The following is a 24,293-nucleotide window of genomic DNA, read 5'->3' as shown; positions in this document are numbered from 1 at the left end:
TCAATAAGACAGGACTGTTAGAAATGGACCCAGCAAACAGTGAAGGTGAGAACAGAAGGAAAGTGGAAAGATTCTTTTATTTCAGGCTCTTCTAAGTGTAAAGGTATTAGGTGCTATTTCACATAACCTGTTATACCGGAATACAGAATTCATCATTGGTGAATATTCAGTATCTGGAATACTTTGATACAGAGACTTGTGTCTTCAGCTTATTTGTGATAATGTTACATAATAACATGTAAAACTATTATATTTCATAATAGCTGAAAAATGTGGTATGTGTATAAATTGTATCAAGTACGCGAGCTGGAATGACAGAGATCACTGAGAGGCCGATACATTTGGGAATAACTCCTAATTTTCCGACATGAGCTCTGCAGTGAGTGCAATATCTAGGATGCCCTTGGGCTACACAGCTCCTTTACGTACTTAACAGTATGGCGTCTGGTCTTTTACCTGCTTACAAGAAGGACAAGAGCGTGCCTAAAGCAGGGGGCCACACAATTCTGAGGTGCTTCTTGTCCACACATACATGAAACTCTCAGTTGTTCAGAAAGATAAAGTTGGAGACTTAAGGGGGGGAGGAGAAGTTCTCCTGAGGAGGGGACAATTGTATGGAAGCAGATGCCACAGAGGGAGGACTAGCAGTGGTGTGCACCTCCCACAACTTTCTATTTCACACTGGGCTTGTGAATGTCCTTCCCCACACGTCTCCAAATTTCAGTGCAGGATGGCTTTGAGTGACTTTTGATCAGATTATTATCATCAGTAGCCACAAAAAACAAACCTGTCTAGAAGCAGTAAATTAACCAGCATGGCACAAGTGGCAGGAAGGGTTCCCACTGCCTATACCTAGACGGAATCAATGGCAGCTACTTCAGCTCATGCCCACTCTGCAGCCTGGATCATGGTGCCTTTCTCCTCCCCACCTATGTACTTATTGCACACTTGGTCACTCACTGCTGGACATCACTGCTAGTAAAGTTGCATTTACCCTCTGGTACTTTGGAGCACTAAAGCTATGATGGTCATCATCTGGAATGTATTTTTACAAGCATTTTTGCTGGCACTGGTCAAAGCAAACCAGAGGAGCTCCAGAGACCTTGCCAACTGCAAGCTCAGCAAGAAAGTAAGTGAAGCTGCTCGGCTCTCAGGGGAAAGGGGCAGAGAGCTTGGTCCCTGCACTTCTCGGGGGGCTCAATGTGTTATTCTGTAGTCTGCATCATTGCCTATTTATGCACATGATCCCTTTTACTATGTTTACTATACTGGAAAAAGTTATGAAAAGTCAATATTTGTCATTTGTTTAATATTGAAATCTTTTACCGATCTTTTTAGTCCGTACATCTCATATTTATCATGTCATAATTATTAGTCTATTTCCTATTATCATTTCATATCTGTAGTCTCTATTATTTATCTATCTCCTATCATTTCATATATATCATCTCATAATTATCTAAAATCAGTATGAACCATCTCATCATCATTATCTATTGCATTGCTTATATATTTTGATTCACTTATACAGCACCATAAATTCCGCAGCACTTTACATACATTATGTTCCCTCTCCCCATTGGGACTCACAATCTAGATTCCCTATCAGTATGTCTATCTATAGATCTATCTATCTATTCTTCTATCTATCTATAGATATCTATAGATATATCTATCTATCTATAGATCTAGCTCTCTATTCTTCTATCTATCCATTCTTTTATCTATCTATAGATATCTATAGATCTATCTATCTATCTATAGATCTATCTATTATCTATCTATAGATCTATCTATCTATTACCCATATATCTATCTATCTATCTATCTATCTATCTATCTATCTATCTATCCTTCTATCTATCTATAGATCTATCTATAGATGTATCTATCTATAGATCTATCTATTATCTATCCATCCATCTATCTATCTATTATCTATCTATCTATCTATCTATCTATCTATCTATCTATCTATCTATCTATCTATCCATCCTTCTATCTATCTATCTATCTATCTATCTATCTATCTATCTATCTATCCTCCTATCTATCCTATCTATCTATCTATAGATCTATCTATAGATGTATCTATCTATAGATCTATCTATCTATTATCTATCCTTCTATCTATCTATTATGTATCTATCCATCCTTCTATCTATCTATCTATCTATCTATCTATCCTTCTCTCTATCTATCCTTCTAGCTATCTATTTATCATCTATCTATTCTTCTATTATCTATCTATACAGTAGATCTATCTATCTATCTTATAACCATTTATCTGTCCCAGTAGATATTACTATGACATGAAGAGACGTGATATATCATTCCATACTTTAAAAAACATATACTTTAATGAGCATTTTTTCCTTATGTCACTTTTTTCCTAGTATACAGTTGTGCAGACATTACTTACATAATGATGGATGGATTCTTACAGCCAAAATGTAACTTTTTTTATGACAATCATATATACTTTTGACACTGTTTTTACCTCTGTAATAACTATCATTTAAAAATACCGCAGAGTGCTTTAATTATATGGTTAATCATTTTTAGTGTATAAAATGGAAGTTTGCTCACAGTTGTTGTGTGGGAGCTGGTCTGTCTTTGACAGCTGCAAAATCCACAGGTTTTAAACCATTGGTGACTTTTGGGTCACTTTCCGCACAGTGCCCACGTGTGCCACATCTGTGGATTATTTCTTAACTAGTCATGGTGTGATTAGTATTTTAAATATAATATTGAAGTGTAACTGAATCTAAAATGAAATTTGGAGAATTGCTTATATACCAATTTCTAAAGCAATATTTATCATAATATAGCATGTAGCAAGACCTATAATTTCCTATCACAACTGACGGGAACACACATACAGCTAAGTATTCATCAAATATGATAATTATTACGCCGATCATATTAAAATGGCTTTTTTTATGAAATGAAAGAAATCTGTCTGAAATGCTTATTTGGCAGGATAGATGTACCCTTTACTGATCCCTCTTTATAGCCATATCATCATGAGTGTTATGCATATGGCTTCCTGACACATGGTTAGGATGTTCCTGATTCTGTACTGATTTTTTTTACACCTCCATAACATGACCACATACAGTGGCCCACATTTACTAAGATTGCGGCACCTGTTTTTTGGTGTACTTTGGCCAAAATTCTGATGGAAAAACATTTTTTTAGATTTATTTATTAATATTTACTGTAGCTAAAAAGGAGCATTGCTAATTAGTAGTGATGAGCAAACATGCTTGGATAAGATGGTATCAGAACATGCTCGTGTACTAACAGAGTGTCTTCGACGTGCTCGAATAATATGTTGGAGTCCCTGCGGCTCTATAACAAACAGCCAATCCCTGCATGTGTTGTGACTAGGGTTGAGCGACCTTTAGTTTTTTAGGGTCGAGTCGGGTTTTGTGAAACCCGACTGTCTTAAAAGTCGAGTCGAGTGAAATCGGCCGACCACAGTGGAAACTCGGATTTCGGCCGAAACACGAAACCCAGTGAAGATTTTTTTTTTTTTTAAATCTCTCTCTCTCTCTCTCTCTCTCTCTCTCTCTCTCTCTCTCTCTCTCTCTCTCTCTCTCTCTCTCTCCCCTCCGTGCATATATTGTATTTGACTCCGGAAATCACTGCAGCCCAAACGGTAATATGGCTCTATGACGCCGCAGAAACCGGGCCGGAACCTATGTCATCACGCTGCCCACAATTAATTGGCTGAAAAAATGGCGGGGAAGGCGTCATTCAAAACGCGACTTTGGCGCCAAGATCGCGTACCGCATGGCCGACCCCACGCTGGGGTCGGGTCGGGTTTCATGAGACGCCGACTTTGCCAAAAGTCGGCGACTTATGAAAATTACCGATCCGTTTCACTCAACCCTAGTTGTGACTGTTGAACAGCCGCGAGACATGCAGCCGCGGGGACTTGAACATACTATTGGAGCACGCAGAAGACACTCAGCACAGGAGCATGCTCCGATAACACCTTATCCCAGCACGTTCGCTCATCACTACTAATTATCTGTTTTAGGAGACAAAACAGTGAAGGATAGTTTTATGTCAGCTGTTGACCACTTACCACACATGGTAATTCCCTATTAAGAGGGGCTTTTCTCACAATTTGATGCTCAATTCCTTCAGCAAACAGGAGACAAAACTCCCTGCTGGCATTTGTAAACGTAATAGTGAAAAGCCACAAATTACACATAAGAAAGAGGATCTACAGTGTAAATGAGCCATGAGTGGAAATGTAGTGTAAAACTGTAGTAGCTCACATTGGCCATGGGACTGTGCCAAGGTGGACATTACATGGGCGCCCAAAGTGGTGTTTCTAGTTGGTGCCACCCAAGGTGACATACTTACTCCATTACCCAGAACTAAACACTAAAAAGAATACTAGACTAATAACAAATAAATACATTGAGCATGTACCTTAAAAATGACTTTATTCCTGTGGTAAATACAGCCCTGCTTTTATTATAGTCCATTTTGGCTAGAACAGTCCATGAACATGCTCAATGACACCAGGTGGATTACAAAAGACCTATCTGGGAATGTTTCCACAAGGAAAAACAAAACCTTGATAACTATAGAACCAAAAATGAAAATATTGCCATCTTTTCAAACTATGTCATGTGTCATTGGACAGATTTCACCTGATAATATTTGATACAGTTAGAATTGTCCATTTTCATTAACCTTAGTCTACTATGTGTCAGCACTCTAAAGGCGGCCATGCTCATTAGATATCTGTCAGTCAAATGCTCATTCAGTTATCTTTTCTGTTAGTCTTAGCAGAGCGTTCAGGTGTGTTTCATTAGCAAAGGAGACTAAACCACTGATCATAGAATCACAGAATGGTAGAGTTGGAAGGGACCTCTAGGGTCATTGTGTGCAAACCCCTGCTCAATGCAGGATTCATTAAACCATCTCAGACAGATGTATGTCCAGCCTCTGTTTGAAGACTTCCATTGAAGGAGAACTCACCACCTCTCATGGCAGCCTGTTCCACTCATTGATCACCCTTATTGTCAAAACATTTTTTCTAATATCTAATCTAATATCTCCCTTTCATTCCATTGCTTCTCGTGTTTCCATGTGCAAATGAGAATAATGATGATCCCTCTACACTGTGACATCCCTTCAGATATTTGTAGATAGCTATTAAGTCTCCTCTTAGCCTTCTTTTGTACAAGCTAAACATTCCCAGATCCTTTAACTGTTCCTCGTTGGACATAGGTTGCAGTCTGCTCACCATCCTGGTAGCACTTCTCAGAACTTGCCCCAGTTTTTCAGTGTCTTTTTAATAATGTGGTGCCCAGAATTGGACACAGTATTCCCGATGAGGCCTGACCAAGGAGGAGTAGAGGGGCTTAATTACTTCACATGATTTAGACTCTATGCCTCTCTTAATACATCTAGAACTGTGTTTGCCTTTTTTTGCTGCTGCATCACACTGTTGACTCATGCACAGTCTGTGATCTATTAGAATACCCAAGTCTTTTTCACATGTGCTGTTGCTTAGTTCTGTTCATCCCATTCTGTAGATGTAATTTTCGTTTTTCTTGCCCAGATGTAGAATCTTGGATTTCTCCCTGTTAAATTCCATTTTATTAGTCGCTACCCATTCTTCAAGCTTATCTAGATCCTTCTGAATCCTTTCTCAGTTTTCTCTAGTGTTAGCTATCCCTCCTAGCTTTACATCGTTTGCAAGTTTGATCAGATTACGTTCAGTTCCCTTATCTAGATAATTTATAAAAATAATAATAAATTATTATAATTTTATTATAATAAAAACTTAACCGTAGCCTCTGGAATGATAGACCTTCTGGAAAAGGCTTACCTCCCCTGAGAAGGATTGGAAAGATAAAAAGTGACCAATTGGATCGTGCTTAAAAGTGGGTTCAGAGAACTTTAATCTGGTCTGTGGTGGGGGCCTTTAGAGTGAGGCCCCCCCTTAATTGCCGAAATGTTTATCTTGGAGTTCTGTTCCCAGTTCTTTAAATGAGTTGTTCACCTTTATTTACTCAAATCATTTTTTTAGTTTTGTCTCATTAAAAATGTTACACCATTTTATTTCTACATGTTCTTTGTTTCCCTGCACATTCATCTTTGAAGTGTTCTGTGGTCATAAATCAATAAAAAAAGCAAGCATAGAGACACCACCACTAAACACAATGTGCATACCGTGATAGAACCACGGCAGGCCGGCAGTGCATTAGCTTCACAGATACAGTCGTGCAAAGTCATAAGGAATCCAAACGAAGAAGTGGCACTTTGCTTTCCGGTAAAAATCTTTTTTAATTTCGTCAAGATTTAAAATTGTGGAGGCGGGGGACGTGGTTCTGTGATTTTCCACCTCAGAACCGACTCCCCCACCTCCACAATTTAAAATCTTGATGAATTCAATAAGGAAGATTTTTTACCGTCTAAGGTGTTGCACCTGTATCCGTGAAGCTCTTAGAGTTTTTTCTCCCTACTGGGTCAAATTTTAAATCAAATGCATTGAACAAGGCTGAAAACAGTCTAGTTGGAAGTGCTGCAGATTGAAAAATACATTTATTTTACATTGTCCCAAAATGTTTTTCCCTATTGGTAATCCTTTATAGACGAAAGTCATTTTAATTTAAACCTTGGTGCCACAATTTACTGCATAAAAAGTCATCAAGATGAAGAAATTTGCAAGTGTGAACTCAGGCTAATGAAGCTGCCACTTCCAATACTGATGATTTCATAAGGAAATGCAGTTCCTATGGATGAGTGGAAGTAGTACATATAATTATGAAATGTATCTTCCAAGCTGATTCCAAGAAGGTCACCTTTCTTGTTAGGCAGTGTGTATATATTATACAAAGGGCTTATTGATGGGCTCGTATATACACTTTTATAATGTGGCTCATGAAAGTATCAGTTAGGTGTCATCCTCTGATGGAGTGATTCTCTGAGGAAATTCAGGCCAAAAGTGCACTCACAGCTCCCATGCATTTACATATTAAAGCAAAATGAAACTACAAAGTTTGTTGAAGGTTGTTGAATAGGAGATAAAGAAAAGAAGTTTCTTTGAAAACAGAAAGCTTTTTGATAGAGTTTAGATCATAATTTGTCTTCATATTTGGATGAACAGCACTAGACATGTAAAAAGTTTGATTTCATAAAAATTTCAGTGTACGGTTTCCCTTTTTAGATTGACAATAGAATGTAAACCGCTGTCCTGATGTGTAAGGAGAACAGTGGCATATAGAGCAAGGGTGGGGAGGGTCAAGGGTTTGCCGACATCAGCAGACGCACATCCAGTTGAAGTGTATTGCGGCGCACAGACTCATAGGGTCCGCACGACACAATACACGCTGTTGGCCAATCAGAGGCCAGCAGCTGAGGTCGGAGTGCATGTGACGGGGCGCATGGCAGTGACGTCACACACTCCTGTCACATGCCAACGACAGCTGCCAGCTTCACAAGAGGACAGGAGCGAAGGGAAGGTATTTATTTATTTAAAAAAAATTAGTAGCCATACTAGTAAATGCATGACTATGGGGTGCATTACACTTTATGGATAACTAATGGTGTAATGACCGCCGCGACCCTGCATGACAGGTCAGGGGCCTACCAATGCCTGCAGAAACTTCAACTTGTTTGCAGCACACAGATACATCGAGTCCACGAGCCACAGTGCATGCTGCTGGCCAATCAGATGCCATCAGCTAACATCATGACATGATCCTGTCGCACGCTGACGCCAGCTGCCAACTCCACAAAAAGATGAGTATGGCGTGGGAGAAAAGGGAAGGTGAGCATTTTTTTTTAAATAAGTGGCTATACTAGTACATGGTTGACTATGGGGTGCATTATAGTTTATGGATGACTATGGGATGTGCATTATACTTTATTGATGACTATGTGATGTACATTATACTCCATGAATGACTGTGAGCTGTGCAGTATATTATATGGAGGACTATGGGGAGTGCATTTAACTTCTTCTATGGAGCACCATGATTTTTATGTATTCCCCTGATGAGTATAATGACTTATTTTCTTGCATATATTAAAGAACAGTGGCAGAATGGGGTACATACACCAAGATGGGGGATATATACCAGGATGGAGCCCAGGATAAGGGACATTTAGCAGAATGGTTAATTTATGTACCAAAATTGGGCCTGGATGAGGGACATACAGTATATACCAGGATCAGGGCATATATATATATATATATATATATATATATATATATATATATATATATATATATATATATATATATATATATATATTATAGTCAGGTTGAGGGGGAGCCCCTGTCCAAATCTTGAACCGAGGCCCATCAGACTCAATTTACACCACTGTGTATGACCAAGGGGTGCATTATACTTTATGGATGACTATGTGCTGTGCATTATACTTTTTTTTGATGACTATGGCGGTTCATTGTACTTTATAGATGACTATGTGGATGCATTATACTTTATGGATGACTATAACCTGTGCATTATACTTTATAGATGACTATGGGCTGTGCGTTTTATGGATGACTATGGGGGTGCATTATACTTTATGGATGACTATGGGCTGTGCCGTGTCATTTATTGATAACTGTGTGGTGTATTATACTTTATGAATGATGATGAGGTGCAAAATATTTTATGAATTAATATGGGGATGCATTATGCTTTATGGATGAATATGGGGTTCACTATAATTTATGGATGACTATGGAGGTGCATTGTAATTTATGTATGACTATGGGATGTGTATTATACTACATGGATTACTATGAGCTGTGCAGTATATTATATGGAGGACTATGGGGGGGTGCATTGTACTTCTTCAATGGAACCCCATGACTTCTATGTACACCCCTGGTGAGTATAATGTTTTTTTTTCCTCTGTACATTAAAGAATTGCGGCAGAACTAGGGGCAAATACCAAGAATGGGGCTATATATACCAGTATCGGGCCCATGATAAGGGACATGGAATGCCCGCCAGGGCAGTGGGGTACTCGGTACCGGGTCCGGTACTTAAAGGGGGATGTGTCACGGTGGCGGCGACCCCTCCATGGCCCTGGGTGCCCAAGTAAAAGGGACGGTCTTTAAAGAGATTTGAATAAAGTTTGCAGAAATAGGAATTGTTCGTAACGCCACCTGTGGTACTCGGTCAGGGGTGACCGACGCTGCTTAAAGGAGTCCTCTGGGGGTGATGGTACTGCAGCAAAGATGGTATTGCTTCCCACAGGTGAAGCAGAGTCCCCAGGGCTCCCGGTGTGTTTGGCCAGAGTGGTGTGGTGCCAGAATAAACAGAAGACACTGGGTTGCAGTCTCTTTACCTGGTTTACTGAAGGGTTCAGGCAGCCACAGTTCAAGATACCGGATCACAGGTGCAGGTATGGTCTGGCCGGCTTGGAAGCAATTCTGGAATCCCTTTTACCAGGTGGGGTTGGAGGCCTTGCTACTAGCGCTGTGGTGTAGACCCTTGCTGCCTTTGGCCTCACACAAGGTCCTCACGTTACTTCTCTGTCCCCTTTGTTGGTAGGACACTAACCCGTAGGACAGGTAGCTTGAGCCTTTTTACAGGATCTCTATCACAACCCGGGCTCTATTCTGCTATCGAGTCCTCAGGTGTCAATGGTGGACAGGTGACTTGCAATCCAGCTGTCCAGCCGGTTTCTGCTGTGAGACGTATAGTACTTCACAACCTCGGTCTTCTGGCTACCGGTTTCTGTGCTCAGCGTGGAGGAAGCCCAGTCGCAGCTTCTCTCCAGCTATTCACTCTCCTGCACTCCACTTCCCCACTCAGTCTCTTTACAGACTGCTCTGCTTTCCTTTGCTCTTCCCCGGAGCTGCAGCACCTCACATGGCTGAATGGCCACGGAACTCCTTCCTCACTTCTCACACTCCTCTCATGAACTCACTGCTCTGGTCTCCCTCGACTAAATAGCTAACTCCTCCTACAGACCAGAATATATATCAATATCTAGGGAAGCTCCCCTGAAACCGGGTTCAGAGCTCCCCCTTCTGGTCTTGAGTCAGAACAGTGTTGTATGTGCTGAATACCTGATAAAAGGGATTCCTCCTTGCTTCCAAGCGTGACATCACTCTCCCCGTAAGGAAAGCAATGCCATTGTAACAGGAACCTGGGGTGTTACAGACATATAGCAGAATGGGAGATATATATACCCATATAAGGTCAGGATGAGGGACATATACCCCAGAATGAGGGCGTGTATATATATATATATATATATATATATATATATATTTTTTTTTTTTTTTTTTAATTTAGGTTGTGGGGAGCCCTGGTCCAAATCTTGCATCGGGGCCCATCAGACACTAGTTATGCCACTAGAGGTGGACATACTGCCCACGTTCCCCTTGAAGATATGAATGTTGTTATGGTGTATAATGTGAAATGCGTTATTAGTGTTGGTGTTGTATTCTGCCGACAGTGGGTGGCTTAGGTTTAATGTTTGGGACTAGCCCTGATTTGGAGGAGCTAAGGGGAAGTGACAGAGACAGTTTCCTGTCAAGACGTCAGATAAGGCCCAACGTGCTACAGAAGCAGACCTAAGGTCTGACTAGTCAGCAGAACCGCGTGACATGGGTGTCCCTGACATAAATGGAAACTGAGGCAGTGGCTAGCATGATCCTGAGGAGAGAGGGAAAAGTGACCAAAGAACATAGTAATTAATGTGAGACCGGTCCTTGGACATGACGCCTAGAAGTATGGCCGTGAGACAAAGAGAGACAAAGAGAGTGCCCTGGGCAGAAATTCCAAGGCGTCTGAAGCAGAGAAGCTAAGTAGTGGCCATATTGGCATACTAGTTTCTTTAAGCGGAACAGAGGATGCAGAACAGGAGATTGAAAATAGGAATCTCACTTACTGAACTGTAATAGTGTGCTAGGTAGTGGTGAAGATATAGGATGGAAGTGTGACGCCCCAGGGTCCTGGTTGTCACAGTGGCATTGCTTTCCTCATGGGGAGAGTGATATCACGCTTGGAAGCGATGGAGGATTCCTTTTAACAGGTAATTAGCACATACAACACCATTCTGACTTCAGGCCAGAAGGGAGAGCTCTACACCCAAAATCAGGGGATCTGCTTTCTCTTTGGTCGGGAGGAGGAGTTAGTTGCTAGGCAGTTGTGAAGATTTAGACAGTTGGTGCCTAACAGGCAACTGGAGCAGTTTAAGGCAGAAGAACGGGTGAGGGGCCGTACAGCCTGAGGTGCTGTAGCCCTAGATAGCGAGTTACAGAGGGAAGAACAGCTTGTAGCAAACGTGCCGGAGAGCGAAGCACAGGAGAGTGACACCAGGGGAGAATATCGGCGACTGGGCTACCTCCCTGATTGAGCGCAGATACCGGTAACCGGAAGACTGAGGTTGTGTCATACTCTAAGAAGCACAGCAGAAACCGGTAGGACAGCTAGACTACACGTAACCTGTCCGCCCTAACACCCAGGAGACACAGTGACACATAGAGCCCGGGTCATGATAGAGATCCTGTAAAAAGGCTCGAGTCACCTGTCATATGGGTTTGTGTCCCACTTCAACAAAGGACAGAGAGAACTGAGAGGACCATGCTACAAAGCCATAGGCAGTAAGGGACTATAACAACACAGCGCTAGAAGGAAGACTTTTAACTCCACCTGATAAAGCTGGACTCTGGACTCACTTCCAAGCCGGCAGGACCCTACCTGTCATCTGGTACCCTGGACTGTGGCTGCCTGCTACCATCAGTAAACCAGGTAAAAAGACTGCACAACTGTGTCCTTCATTCTTATATGCACCACTCACCATCCTCCATCTATTCACTGGGAGTCCTGGGGACCTACTTTACTTGTGGGAAGTTATACCATCCGGCTACCATAACATCACCCCAGAGGACCTCTTTAAGCAGCGTCGGTCACCCCTGACCGAATACCACAGGTGGCGTCACGAAATTTCATTATTTTCACACACCACTTTAAAGACCGTCCCTTTAACATGGATGCCCAGGGCCATTGACCAGGTCACCGCCGCCGTGACACATCCCTATAAGGACCAGACCCGGTACCGAGTACCCCACGGCCCTGGTGGGCGACTCAGAGAGAGATTAGAACCGAGTAATTCTGAGGACAGGACATGATGCCTTTCATTGAAATGTTCAACAACAGGTCATGGCCAGCCGAAGTCACACCTTGGCTTGCAAGGGCATAGTACTTCATAGCACAAGTCCACACACCCAACCAGGACTCCCATCTTCACATAACGTGCTGGGGAGTAAGGGTACCCTGGTATTTTGCCCATGCCTACCGCCCCGCACCACTTTGGAGATGCACTACACAAAATGACTTGCATAGAGAGCAACAATGAAACTGAATATCCATTGCTGTTATGAATTTAAAAAAAATTTTAGTAAGATAATCATCAACAAAATCTAATGCTCTCAGGGCATGGGAATCTGAAAATAGTGTTTAAAGGGAATTTGTCAGTAGGATCAACCCCCTTACGCCATCTGTATGGGCAAGTAGGTCATAAAAAGCTGAATAAAGTGATACCTTGACATCTGCGATTCAATGTCTTATTCCAGAGAAGTCCATGTTTTTCTTATATGTAAATGAGCTGTTAAGATCTATGGGCCGAACACTGATCTGCATAAGAATCTGCCTGTCGAGCTTATTTAAATAAGAAGGGCGTTACAAGTGAAACTTTACCTTTAAACTGAAGCTCTGGATTATTTTAATTATTTTATAAGACACACTTAGTATTTATAAGACCTCATGAAAGCTGCTGGCGTTTATTGGTATGGGCTTATAAATGCCAGTTTCTTAAAAGGGATTTCATATTTTTGAAAGTGGATAGGGAATATCTTTCCAATCGCTGGGGGTTTGACCGCTGGCGTCTGTAGCAATCCTGAGTACTACGGCTCTGGTGGGATAGGGAATAACTTTCCAATCGCTGGGGGTTTGACCGCTGGCGTCTGTAGCAATCCTGAGTACTACGGCTCTGATGGTATAGGGGATAACTTTCCAATTGCTGATGGTAAGACTGTTGCGGCACACAGCGATCCCGAGAATGGAGCACCAGTATGCATCAACAACAACTACTTAGTTCAATTGCGATTGATGTCGAACCCCCAATGTTGAGAAAGTTATCTCCTCACACATAGAAAGGGTATCACTTCCAAAGTTGAGAATACTCCTTTAATGATGAAAATTGCCACTGCTTCTCAGAACTACAGTATGTTCTTCCTGGTAAGCTGTTATTTTTTTACACAGGCTACAGTAATTCTGCGTGACAGAAGGTAAGCCCTTATTTTTTACACAGGCGTTTTCCAGTCCTAAACTAAAGTCTACAGTAATTCTGCATGACAGAAAATTTGTGAATCCTCACATCACACCCACTACGCGCTATGAGAATTCTCTGGATGCAAGCACCAGGAACGGCGGTCATGTGACCACTAGTTTGCAGTATGCATACTCCCGGTCAGTCACATTCCGACTAGACTGTTTTCAGCCTTGTTCAATACATTTGCTTTGAGCGATGCTGCACCCATCTAGTCAGAATGTGGCCGGAAGTATGCATGTTGCAAACTTGTGGTCACATGAACATCGTTCCTAGTGTTTGCATGGGTGAATTCTCATAGCACTTAGTGTGTGTGATGTGAGGATTCAAAAGTCTTCAGTCACATAGAGTAACTGCAGACTTGTATTTTGAGACTGGACAAACCCTTAAAGCATCATTAATGACCTTCATTTCAGGGACTGGGCTAGTCTCTGTGCAATGTGCACTGTGTGCAAGGCACAATGACAGCGCACTCTCTTGTCAGCTCAGATCAACAGTAAGGTTCACCACCAGTAAAATCACTATTACAGCTCTAATTGGGGTTAGCAGCTGGAATTAGCAAACTCCTGAAACCCACCAAGTTATGCACATGAGGCCTCATGAATGTGTCCACATCATGGCTCCACTTAATGCAGAGCTATAACAGGCCTTCCAGTCTACTTCCATCTATTTTATATGAAAGATTTTCTTTAAATATTATACAAATCTTGCTATGCTGCATGTAGGGAGGTTTACTCCCTTAGAAAGATACTATTTAGTCCCCTTCACATGTCCTGATATTTCTGGTACTGGAAAAACCATTACCAGAGTTATCCGTGTCCGTGTGTCCGTATGTTACATATGAATGGCATCCGTGTGACAGGTGCTGGTGCCTGGGAAAAGCTGTATAGTTTGTGCTGTTCTCAGGTGCCGGGTGCTGAAGGCAGCTCTCATCATTGTTGCCTGGTCGCCTTGAGATCAGCACAGCCAGGCGACAAGGATGGGAGTTGTATTCAGCACCCGCTGTGTACATCGTGTGTAAAATAAATAATTTAAAAAAAAATGTGTTGACTCCTACATAATTTTCAATGCCAGCAGAGGGAAAGCTGACCCTATTACCGCACTTGCCACCACACCCGGGCAAGTGTTGAAGATAGTGGCTAAATGCCAGATCTTATGGATGCGCCATTTCATGGGCAGCTGAGGGCTGATGTTCTTAGCCTGGAAGGGAGACCAATAACCCTTGCCCCTTCCCAGAATATTAATATCAACCCAGTGTAGGACGACGGCTTAGTGGTTAGCACTACAGCCTGAGGGCCTGGGTTCAAATCCCACCAAAGACAACATCTGCAAGGAGTTTGTAAGTTCTCCATGTGTTTCCTTGTGTTTATTCCGGGTTCTCCAGTCTCCAAAGACATACTGATAGGGAATTTATATTGTGAGTCATATGGGGGACAGTGATGATAATGTGTGAAAAGTGCTGCGGAATAAAATATTCTCTATAGGCAAAGCATAATATTATAAAATAAACCCACAGCTGTCTGTTTACGCTTTGCTGGTTAGAAATTATAGGGGGACCCTATGTCATTTTTTTTTCTGGGGTCCTCCGTAAACTAACCAGTAAAGGCTAAGTAAACAGCTTTGAGCTGTTATTAATAGCCTGGGAACCTTTTGGTATATTGGCTCCTTTCATAGATTATTAACATCAGTGGGTGCTAACTACTCCCATGATTGTCACTTGGTCACGCTGATGTCAGGGAGACCAGGTGACAATAATGAGAGCTGCCTTCAGTACCCCGTGCCTGGAAACAGCGCAATGTGTACCATTTTTTCCCAGGCGCCGATACCCGTCACACTGATGACACACGGATGTCATCCATGTGTCATTAGTGCCCTCGTGTGCGGGACATTTTGTGGCACGTGCTGCTGATAAAAAACGGACATGTCAGCATGTTTTGCCCATGGAAACACACTGACATATGCGCAGACCCATTCATTTGAATGGGTCTATGCATGTTAGTGTCTCCAGTACATGTGAAAACTGTCACCACACATAATGGAAACACTGACATGTGAAGGAGACCTTAGAGGAAGATAGCCACACCATGGGCCCCTTCCTGGTATATATGTATACCCCATACTGGGTCAATCCTGATATATCTGTCCTTTTCCCTGGGCCACTTTCTGGTTATATATGTCACCCATCCTGGTATATACTGTATAAGCGCTGTGGAATTCATGGTGCTATATAAGTGAGTAGATTAAATAAATAAATAAAATATATATGTCCTATCCCAATATATATGTCTCAAATCTGGTCCCAACCTGGTAGAAATGTACCCCATCAGGGCCCATCCTGGTATATATGTCCCCATCTTGGCCCTTCCTAGTATATACCTAATGTCCTTCATCCTAGGCCTATTCTGGTATATATGTCCCCCATCTGGGCCTGTCCTTCTATATATGTCTCCCATCCAGGTATATATGTCTCCCATCCTGATATATATGTCCCCTATCTGAGCCTATCCTGATATATGTCCTCCATCCTGGCACTGCCTGGTATATATCTCCCCCACTCTGGTATATATGTCCCCCACCTGAGCCCATCCTGATATATATGACAACCATCCTGGTATATATGTCTCCTATCTAGGCCCATACTGGCAAATATGTCCCCATCCTGGTGTATATGTCTCCCATGCTGTTCTCCTGCTGTTCTCCTGCTGTTCTTTAATGCATAAAATAATAAACTATTCTGCTCACCTTCTCCACCATGCAACATCCTCTTCTGAAGTTGGCAGCTGACTTCTGCGTGCATGTGACGGCCAGTGCAAGACATCATTGCCGTTCTCAGCCTCTGACTGGCTTGCCGACATCACCAACCTCTTATTGGCCAGTGGCATGTATTGCATTACAGGGACTTGGCAGGTCTCTGGGCCCTAATACACTTGTGCTGAATGAGTATTCTCAGATGTACATCCAGCTGAAGTATGGCCTGGTATTGGCAGGTCCCCTCCTGCGCAGCTTCGGTAGCAGATGCTACCTCTGAGACCGCTATCATTACAACTATGAAGATTGCTGTGTATACACTTCACCCAACAAAGTCTGTACAGCAACAACATTTGTGTTAGAATCTATTTTATTTTGACCATCCGCCATCTTGTTGTGGTTTTCAGGCTACTGGTCTTTTTCCTCTTGTGCTGGGTTTGTCCTAGGTCAGGTGATTGCATTACCCTTTATTACCCAGCACCTGCCTCCCATTCCTTGTTGGACAACAGTGTTAATCCGCTAGTGTTCTGGCTTGGTGCCCTGTTAGCTTTCTGTGTTTGATATTGTGCAGTTCTGGAATCTCTAGTTCTGCCAGTTTTGGTTTTGGTTTTCCATTCGTTTCTGCAGCTTTCGCTATTTTCTTTCTGGGAGATTACCTGTTATTGTTCCCAGTCCCTAGATCCTTCAGGGACACCCTTCCCCCCACCTGTAGGTCTTCATTCGAGTTTAGCCTAGGAAACATCGGTGGGTCTATTCACAAGGAATAGGTCGCCCACTCCATCGTAGGGTTTCAGCCCAGTCCTAGCACAGGGTCGGCTGTTCCCTTGTTCTACCCTAGTCCTGAGCTGCAGAGCCGTAGCAATTTGATTGCTCTGTGCCTGATCATATAAGACATACAGGTGCTTTTCACAAAATTAGAATATCATTAAAAAGTTAATTTATTTCAGTTCTTCAATACAAAAAGTGAATCTCATATATTCTATAGAATCATTACAAACAGAGTGATCTATTTCAAGTGTTTAATTCTGTTGAGGCTATGTGCACATGTCAGGAATCTTTGCAGAATTTTCCTGACCTAAACCGGACTTTTTCCACAGGAAATCCGCATGCATTTTTTGTGCGTTTTTATCGCGTTTTTTGCGGATTTTTCATGTTTTTTTCTGGAGCTTCCCCAATGCAATATATAGCGGCAAAAACACGAAAAATCCGCAAAATTAATGAGCATGCTGCGTTTTTTACCGCGATGCATTTTTTTCATGGAAAAAATGCAACATGTGGATAAAAATTGCGGATTGCATTCTATTAATAGGATGCTTAAAGGATGCGGTTTTTTTGCTGTTTTATAGCGAAAAATCCGGAACGTGTGCACACAGCCTTATGTTGATGATTATGGCTTAACAGCCAATGAAAACCCAAAAGACATTATCACAGTAAATTAGAATAATTAACAAAAACACCTGCAAAAGCTTCTTAAGCATTTAAAAAGGTCCCTTAGTCTGTTTCAGTAGGTTCCACAATCATGGGAAAGACTGCTGTCTTGACAGATGTCCCGAAAGCAGTCAATGACACACTCAAAAGGAAGGTAAGCCACAAAAGGTCATTGCTAAAGAAACTGGCTCTTCACAGAGTGCTGTATCTTAGCATATTAATGGCAAGTTGAGTGGAAGGAAAAAGTGTGGTGGAAAAAGGTGCCAAGCAATTGGGATAACCGCAGCCTTGAAAGGATTGTTAAGAAAAGGTCAATCAAAAATTTGGGGGAGATTCACAAGGAGTGGACTGCTGCTGGAGTCATTGTTTCAAGAGCCACCACACACAGACGTATCCAGGACATGGGCTACAAGTGTCACATTCCTTGTGTCAAGCCACTCATGACCAATAGACAATGCCAGAAGCGTCTTACCTGGGCCAAGGAGAAAAAGAACTGGACTGTTGCTCAGTGGTTCAAGATGTTGTTTTCAGATGAAAGTAAATTTTGCATTCTCCAGCAGGACTTGGCACCTGTCCACACTGCCAAAAGTACCAATACCTGGTTTAAAAACAAACTCACCTGACCATAACTCCATAGAGAATGGGGTTTTGTCAAGAGCAAGATTAGAGACACCAGACCCGACAATGCATATGAGCTGAAGGCTGCTATCAAAGCAATCTGGGCTTCCATATACCTCAGCAGTGCCACACGCTGATCTCCTCCATGTCACGCCACATTGATGCAGTAATTGATGCAAAAGGAACTGGTCAAATAAATAAGGGAGTGCAGATTATGCTATTTACTGGCGTCTTGCACCAATCTGATGTCTATTGATTATGTCCAGACTTCTTCCAACATCTTATAGCAAACAAAAATGGAGAAATTTCCTATGTTCCATGCGGAAGATCAAACTCACCAATGCAACACAATGGCCCAGTGAAAAAGACCGTTAGCACATGGATATCATTGTGTGCTGGCCATATTTTACTATTTATTTGTAGTAGAAACTACAAGAACATTTTTCATGAAAGAAGAATGGATGCAACAAGGATTGTAAAAAACCATCACATGGGCTAAAAATGGATCCAGCCCGCTGGAAAAAAAAAAGGAAATTTTTTCAAAATTGATGTGCAAAACCGTCCAAAGCTGAATGGTAAAGTTTTATTTGAGAGTCAAGGAATATCTGTCCTATGTCTATGTACAGTCTGTGAATTTCAAGAGGATTAGCATCAGGTTCCATTGACAGATTGTTAGAGGGTTAAATACCTAAATATAAAATATCATTGCCTTAGCTAGACTGATGTTGTTGAAATTATATCAGCTTTTTTTTGTACACATTCATCTTTTTAATCCTGACTAAAGAAATGAGTTAAGCGAGTAAAATAAATAATGTCAGTTTGCATGACTTTTTTTAAATATCAGTTTTAGATATATTAATCCTAAGGATACATCATGTCTCTTTGTCTCTGACAATTTTGTTTAATTTTTTTTTGTATAAAAACCCCAAATTTATTTGTTGACTGATGCATCTCATTAACTTGTATTTGACTTACAGAGAACTCGTCATGTAAAAAACATTATTAATCTGTAGGTTAATAGCATTCAGAAGCTGTGCGGCCATTGCTCTGAAGGCCAGGCTACCAGCAGCCTCGGGCTTTCAGTAATGGAGGCACGACTGATACAGCGTCACTTACCGCTCAGTATATAGTGAGGGCGGCTGACTGACAGCAGATGCTTCACTGTGACATCTGATCTAGCTATCAGTCATAGTGCGAAGTGTTGTCACTCACTATGTACTGCACGGTGATTGAAGCAATGCCGGTAGAACCTCCATTATTATTATTATTATTATTATTATTTATATAGCACCATTGATTCCATGGTGCTGTACATGAGAATGGGTTACATACAAATTACAGATTTCACTTACAGTAAGTATACTGTCACAGACTGATACAGAAGGTAGAGGACACTGCCCTTGCTGGCTTACATTCTACAGGATGGTGGGGAATGAGACAGTAGGTTGGGGGTTGTAGCAGCCCCGGTGCTGGTGAGGCGGTAGCTTCGGTAGTGGTGAGGAGGCAGCGGGATCATTTCAGGCTGTAAGCTTTCTTGAAGAGATGGGTTTTCAGGTTCGGTCTGAAGGATCCGAATGTGGTTGATAGTCAGACATGTTCGGGCACAGAATTCCGGAGGATGGGGATATTCAGGAGTCTTGGAGGCGATTAGATGAGGAGTGAATAAGTGTGGTGGAGAGAAGGAGGTCTTGGGAGGACCGGAGATTACGTGAGGGAAGATATCGGGAGATTAGTTCAGAGATATATGGAGGAGACAGGTAATGGATGGCTTTGTAGGTCAGCATTAGTAATTTGAACTGGATAGGCTAAGGGAAAGGGAGCCAGTGAAAAGATTTGCAGAGGGGAGAAGTGGAGGAATAGTGAGGAGACAGATGAATTAGTCGAGCAGCAGAGTTAAATATGGACTGGAGAGGTGCGATAGTCTTAGCAGGGACGCCACAGAAAAGGATGTTGCAGTAGTCGAGGCGGGAGATGATGAGGGCATGCACAAGCATTTTAGTAGATTGAGGGTTGAGGAAATGATGGGTTCTGGAAATATTTTTGAGCTGGAGGTGACATTAGCTGGAAAGAGCTTGGATGTGCTGTTTGAAGGACAGGGCAGAGTCCGGTACGTGGAACAGCGTAATGTCATTTATTGTGACAGATCGATCAGGTAAGGAAGATCTGGGAGATGGAGGAAAGATGAGGAGTTCAGATTTGTCCACATTGAGTTTGAGGAAGCAAAAGGAGAAGGATGATATGGCTGATAGACACTCCGGGATTCTGGACAGCAGAGAGGTGTCGTCTGGGCCAGAGAGGTAGATCTGAGTGTCATTAGCATAAAGGTGGTACTGGAATCCATGGGACTTTATGAGTTGTCCCAGACCAAGTGTATAGATTGAGAAGAGTAGGGGTCCTAGAACAGAGCCTTGGGGGACTCCATCAGAGAGATGGTGGGATGAGGAGGTAGTGTGGGAGTGGAAAGGTATGAGGAGATCCAGGATAGGGTTAGGTCTTTGATGCCACAGGAAGAGAGGATCTGTAGAAGGAGGCAGTGGTCAACAGTGTCAAAAGGAGAGGACAAGTCTAGAAGTAGGATTATAGAGTATTGTCCGTTAGCTTTGGCTGTAAGTAGTTCGTTAGTAATTTTGGTCAGGGCAGTGGAATGATGGGGACGGAAACCAGATTGTAGATTGTCAAAGAGCAGGATAGATGAGAGGATGGAGGAAAGTTCAGTGTGGATGTGCTGCTCCAGGAGTTTGGAAGCGAATGGGAGCAGCGATATTGGGCAATAACTGAACATGGCGGTTGGGTCGAGGGTTGGCTTTTTAAGGATAGGTGTATTTGTGGCATGTTTGAAAGCAGAAGGGAAGGTACCAGAAGTTAGTGATAGTTTGAAGAGATGGGTTAGGGATGGGTAAGTGTGGTGGTGAGGTTGAGGAGGAGGTGGGATGGGATGGGGTCTAATGCACAAGTGGGGAGGTGTGATTTGGAGAGGAGACCATTAAGCTTTCCTTCAGTGATGTTGGAGAGGGAGGTTATGGTGGAAGGGCATTGGTCTGGTATGGAAAGGGGTTGTGGTTGTTGATAGTGTTGAGCGATACCGTCCGATACTTGAAAGTATCGGTATCGGAAAGTATCGGCCGATACCGGCAAAGTATCGGATCTAATCCGATACCGATACCCGATACCAATACAAGTCAATGGGACTCATGTATCGGACGGTATTCCTGATGGTTCCCAGGGTCTGAAGGAGAGGAAACTCTCCTTCAGGCCCTGGGAACCATATTAATGTGTAAAATAAAGAATTAAAATAAAAAATATTGCTATACTCACCTCTCCGACGCAGCCTGCACCTTACCGAGGGAACCGGCAGCGTTGTTTGCTTAAAATTCGCGCTTTAACTTCCTTACGTGAAGTCCCGGCTTGTGATTGGTCGCGCGCCGCCCATGTGGCCGCGACGCGACCAATCACAGCAAGCCGTGACGTAATTTTAGGTCCTTCAGTATTTTAAAATTACGTTCCGGCTTTGTGATTGGTCGCGTCGCGGTCACATGGGCGACGCAACCAATCACAAGCCGTGACGTCATTTTAAAATCCTGAAGGACCTGAAATTACGTCACGGCTTGCTGTGATTGGTTGCGTCCCGGCCACATGGGCGGCGCGCGACCAATCACAAGCCGGGACTTCGCGTAAGGAAGTTAAAGCGCGAATTTTAAGCAAACAACGCTGCCGGTTCCCTCGGTAAGGTGCAGGCTGCGTCGGAGAGGTGAGTATAGCAATATTTTTTATTTTAATTCTTTATTTTACACATTAATGTTGTTTCGATACCGATACCCGATACCACAAAAGTATCGGAATACCGGTATCGGAATTCCGATACAGCAAATATCGGCCGATACCCGATACTTGCGGTATCGGAATGCTCAACACTAGTGGTACATATTAAAGAATAATCTCTAACCTTAATTGTGTGATTTGTATAAAAAAGGTAGAGCAAACAGTGTGACTCTCAGTTCATTAAAATGCAAATGGGGCTGCCATAATGGGAACAGGAGATGGAATAAAGGGAACTAATGAAGCAGTAATGGTTTTGTGTAGAGACTAGCCTCCTCTGATCATTGGCTGCAGAGGAAGCAACTCAGGTTCCAGTGAATTAAGTTCTTGGTGGGGAGATGAGAATTGCTTAACATAAACAATTTTAAGTTAAGAGGAAGACACAGGGCAAACAGAGCCCAATCGCACCCCACATACCTTTATCACACCTACAGGATCGCATGCACAAGCCTTTACCCATAGATTACAAATCCAATGATGCCAATTATATTCTGGTTCATACCAATCACTTGGTTGGATGCATGCCTTCATTTGAAAAATATCTGACACAGCAAATAAAAAAATCTTCTCCTTGAACTTTTCTCAATTGTCAGGTTGTTAGATGTTCTAACAATCAACAAGCAGACTTTTAACCATTATTACAACTACTGTAACTGCCATAAGAGTTCTCACTTTGTTTTGTCCATGGATTACGGTGTATACCTTATATATAGGTACTAGCTGTTTCCAGCCAGCTAACGCTCGGCATGCTCATTGCTATCTAATTAACGTTGCTGGTGATTAAACTAAAGTAAATAATGACAACATTCAAGGACGGAGCCTTGGGTGGTAATGTGTGGGGACGGAGCCTAGTGTGGTAATGTGTGGGGTCGGCGCCTCGTGTAGTAATGTGGGGGGGTGGGATTATGTGTGCTAATGTGGTGGGGGGGCGGGATTATGTGTGCTAATGTGGTGGGGGGGCGGGATTATGTGTGCTAATGTGGTGGGGGGATTATCTGTGGTAATGTGGTGGGGGGCGGGATTATGTGTGGTGATGTGGTGGGAGGCGGGATTATGTGTGGTAATGTGGTGGGGGCGGGATTATGTGTGGTAATGTGGTGGGGGCGGGATTATCTGTGGTAATGTGGTGGGAGGCGGGATTATGTGTGGTAATGTGGTGGGGGCAGGATTATGTGCGGCAATGTGGTGGGGGGCAGGATTATGTGTGGCAATGTGGTGGGGGTGGGATTATGGGTGGTAATGTGGTGGGGGGCAGGATTATGGGTGGTAATGTGCTGGGGGGGCGGGATTATGGGTGGTAATGTGGTGGGGGGCGGGATTATGTGTGGTAATGTGGTGGGGGGCGGGATTATGTGTGGTAATGTGGTGTGGGGCGGGATTGTGTGTGGTGATGTGGTGCGGATTGTGTGTGGTAATGTGGTGGGGGGGCAGGATTATGTGTGGTAATGTGGTGAGGGGCGGGATTATGTGTGGTGATGTGGTGGGGGCAGGATTATGTGTGGTAATGTGGTGGGGGGCGGGATTATATGTGGTAATGTGGTGGGGGGCGGGATTATATGTGGTGATGTGGTTGGGGCGGGATTATGTGTGGTAATGCGGTGGGGGGGCCGTATTATGTGTGGTAATGTGGTGGGGGGCGGGATTATCTGTGGTAATGTGGTGGGGCGGGATTATGTGTGGTAACATGGCAGGGGGCCGGGACTGTGTGTGGTGATGTGGTGCAGATTGTGTGTGGTAATGTGTTGGGGAGCGGGATTATGTGTGGTAATGTGGTGGGGGGCAGGATTATGTGTGGTGATGTAGTGCGGATTATGTGTGGTGATGTGGTGGGGGGGCGGGATTGTGTGTGGTGATGTGGTGTGGGGCGGGATTATGTGTGGTAATGTGTTGGGGGGCGGTGTTATATTTTGTAATGTGGTGGGGGGCGGTATTATGTGTTGTAATGTGGTGGGGGCGGGATTATCTGTGGTAATGTGGTGGGGGCGGGATTATGTGTGGTAATGTGGGGGGCGGGATTGTATGTGGTGATGTGGTTCAGATTGTGTGTGGTAATGTGTTGGGGGGCGAGATTATGTGTGGTAATGTGGTTGGGGGCGGGATTATGTGTGGTGATGTGGTGGGGGGCGGGATTATGTATGGTAATGTGGTGGGAGGTGGGATTATGTGTGGTAATGTGGGGGCAGGTTTAAGTGTGGTAATGTGGTGGGGGGCGGGATTATGTGTGGTAATGTGGTGGGGGCGGGATTGTGTGTGGTGATGTGGTGCGGATTATGTGTGATGATGTGGTGGGGGGGCGGGATTGTGTGTGGTGATATGGTGCGGATTGTGTGTGGTAATGTGGTGGG

The 24,293-nt window shown here is 43.2% G+C and overlaps 1 protein-coding gene across 1 annotated transcript in view; it reads left to right on the top strand.

Moving 5' to 3' along the window:
• The first annotated feature begins 683 nt into the window (after positions 1 to 683).
• Positions 684 to 24,293, top strand: part of TRABD2A (TraB domain containing 2A) — a 231,706-nt gene continuing 208,096 nt past the window's right edge. Inside the window, exon 1 of the mRNA XM_077281020.1 lies at positions 684 to 1,129. Within this exon, the coding sequence (XP_077137135.1) occupies positions 1,022 to 1,129 (108 nt within the window). The 5' untranslated portion in view covers positions 684 to 1,021. The remainder of the gene's footprint in view (positions 1,130 to 24,293) is intronic.

The sequence above is a fragment of the Ranitomeya variabilis genome, chromosome 1 (assembly GCF_051348905.1).
Source record: "Ranitomeya variabilis isolate aRanVar5 chromosome 1, aRanVar5.hap1, whole genome shotgun sequence".
Taxonomy (NCBI): domain Eukaryota; kingdom Metazoa; phylum Chordata; class Amphibia; order Anura; family Dendrobatidae; genus Ranitomeya; species Ranitomeya variabilis.
The sequence above is the reverse complement of the archived record's forward strand: the minus strand, read 5'-3'. Positions and strand labels throughout refer to the sequence as shown.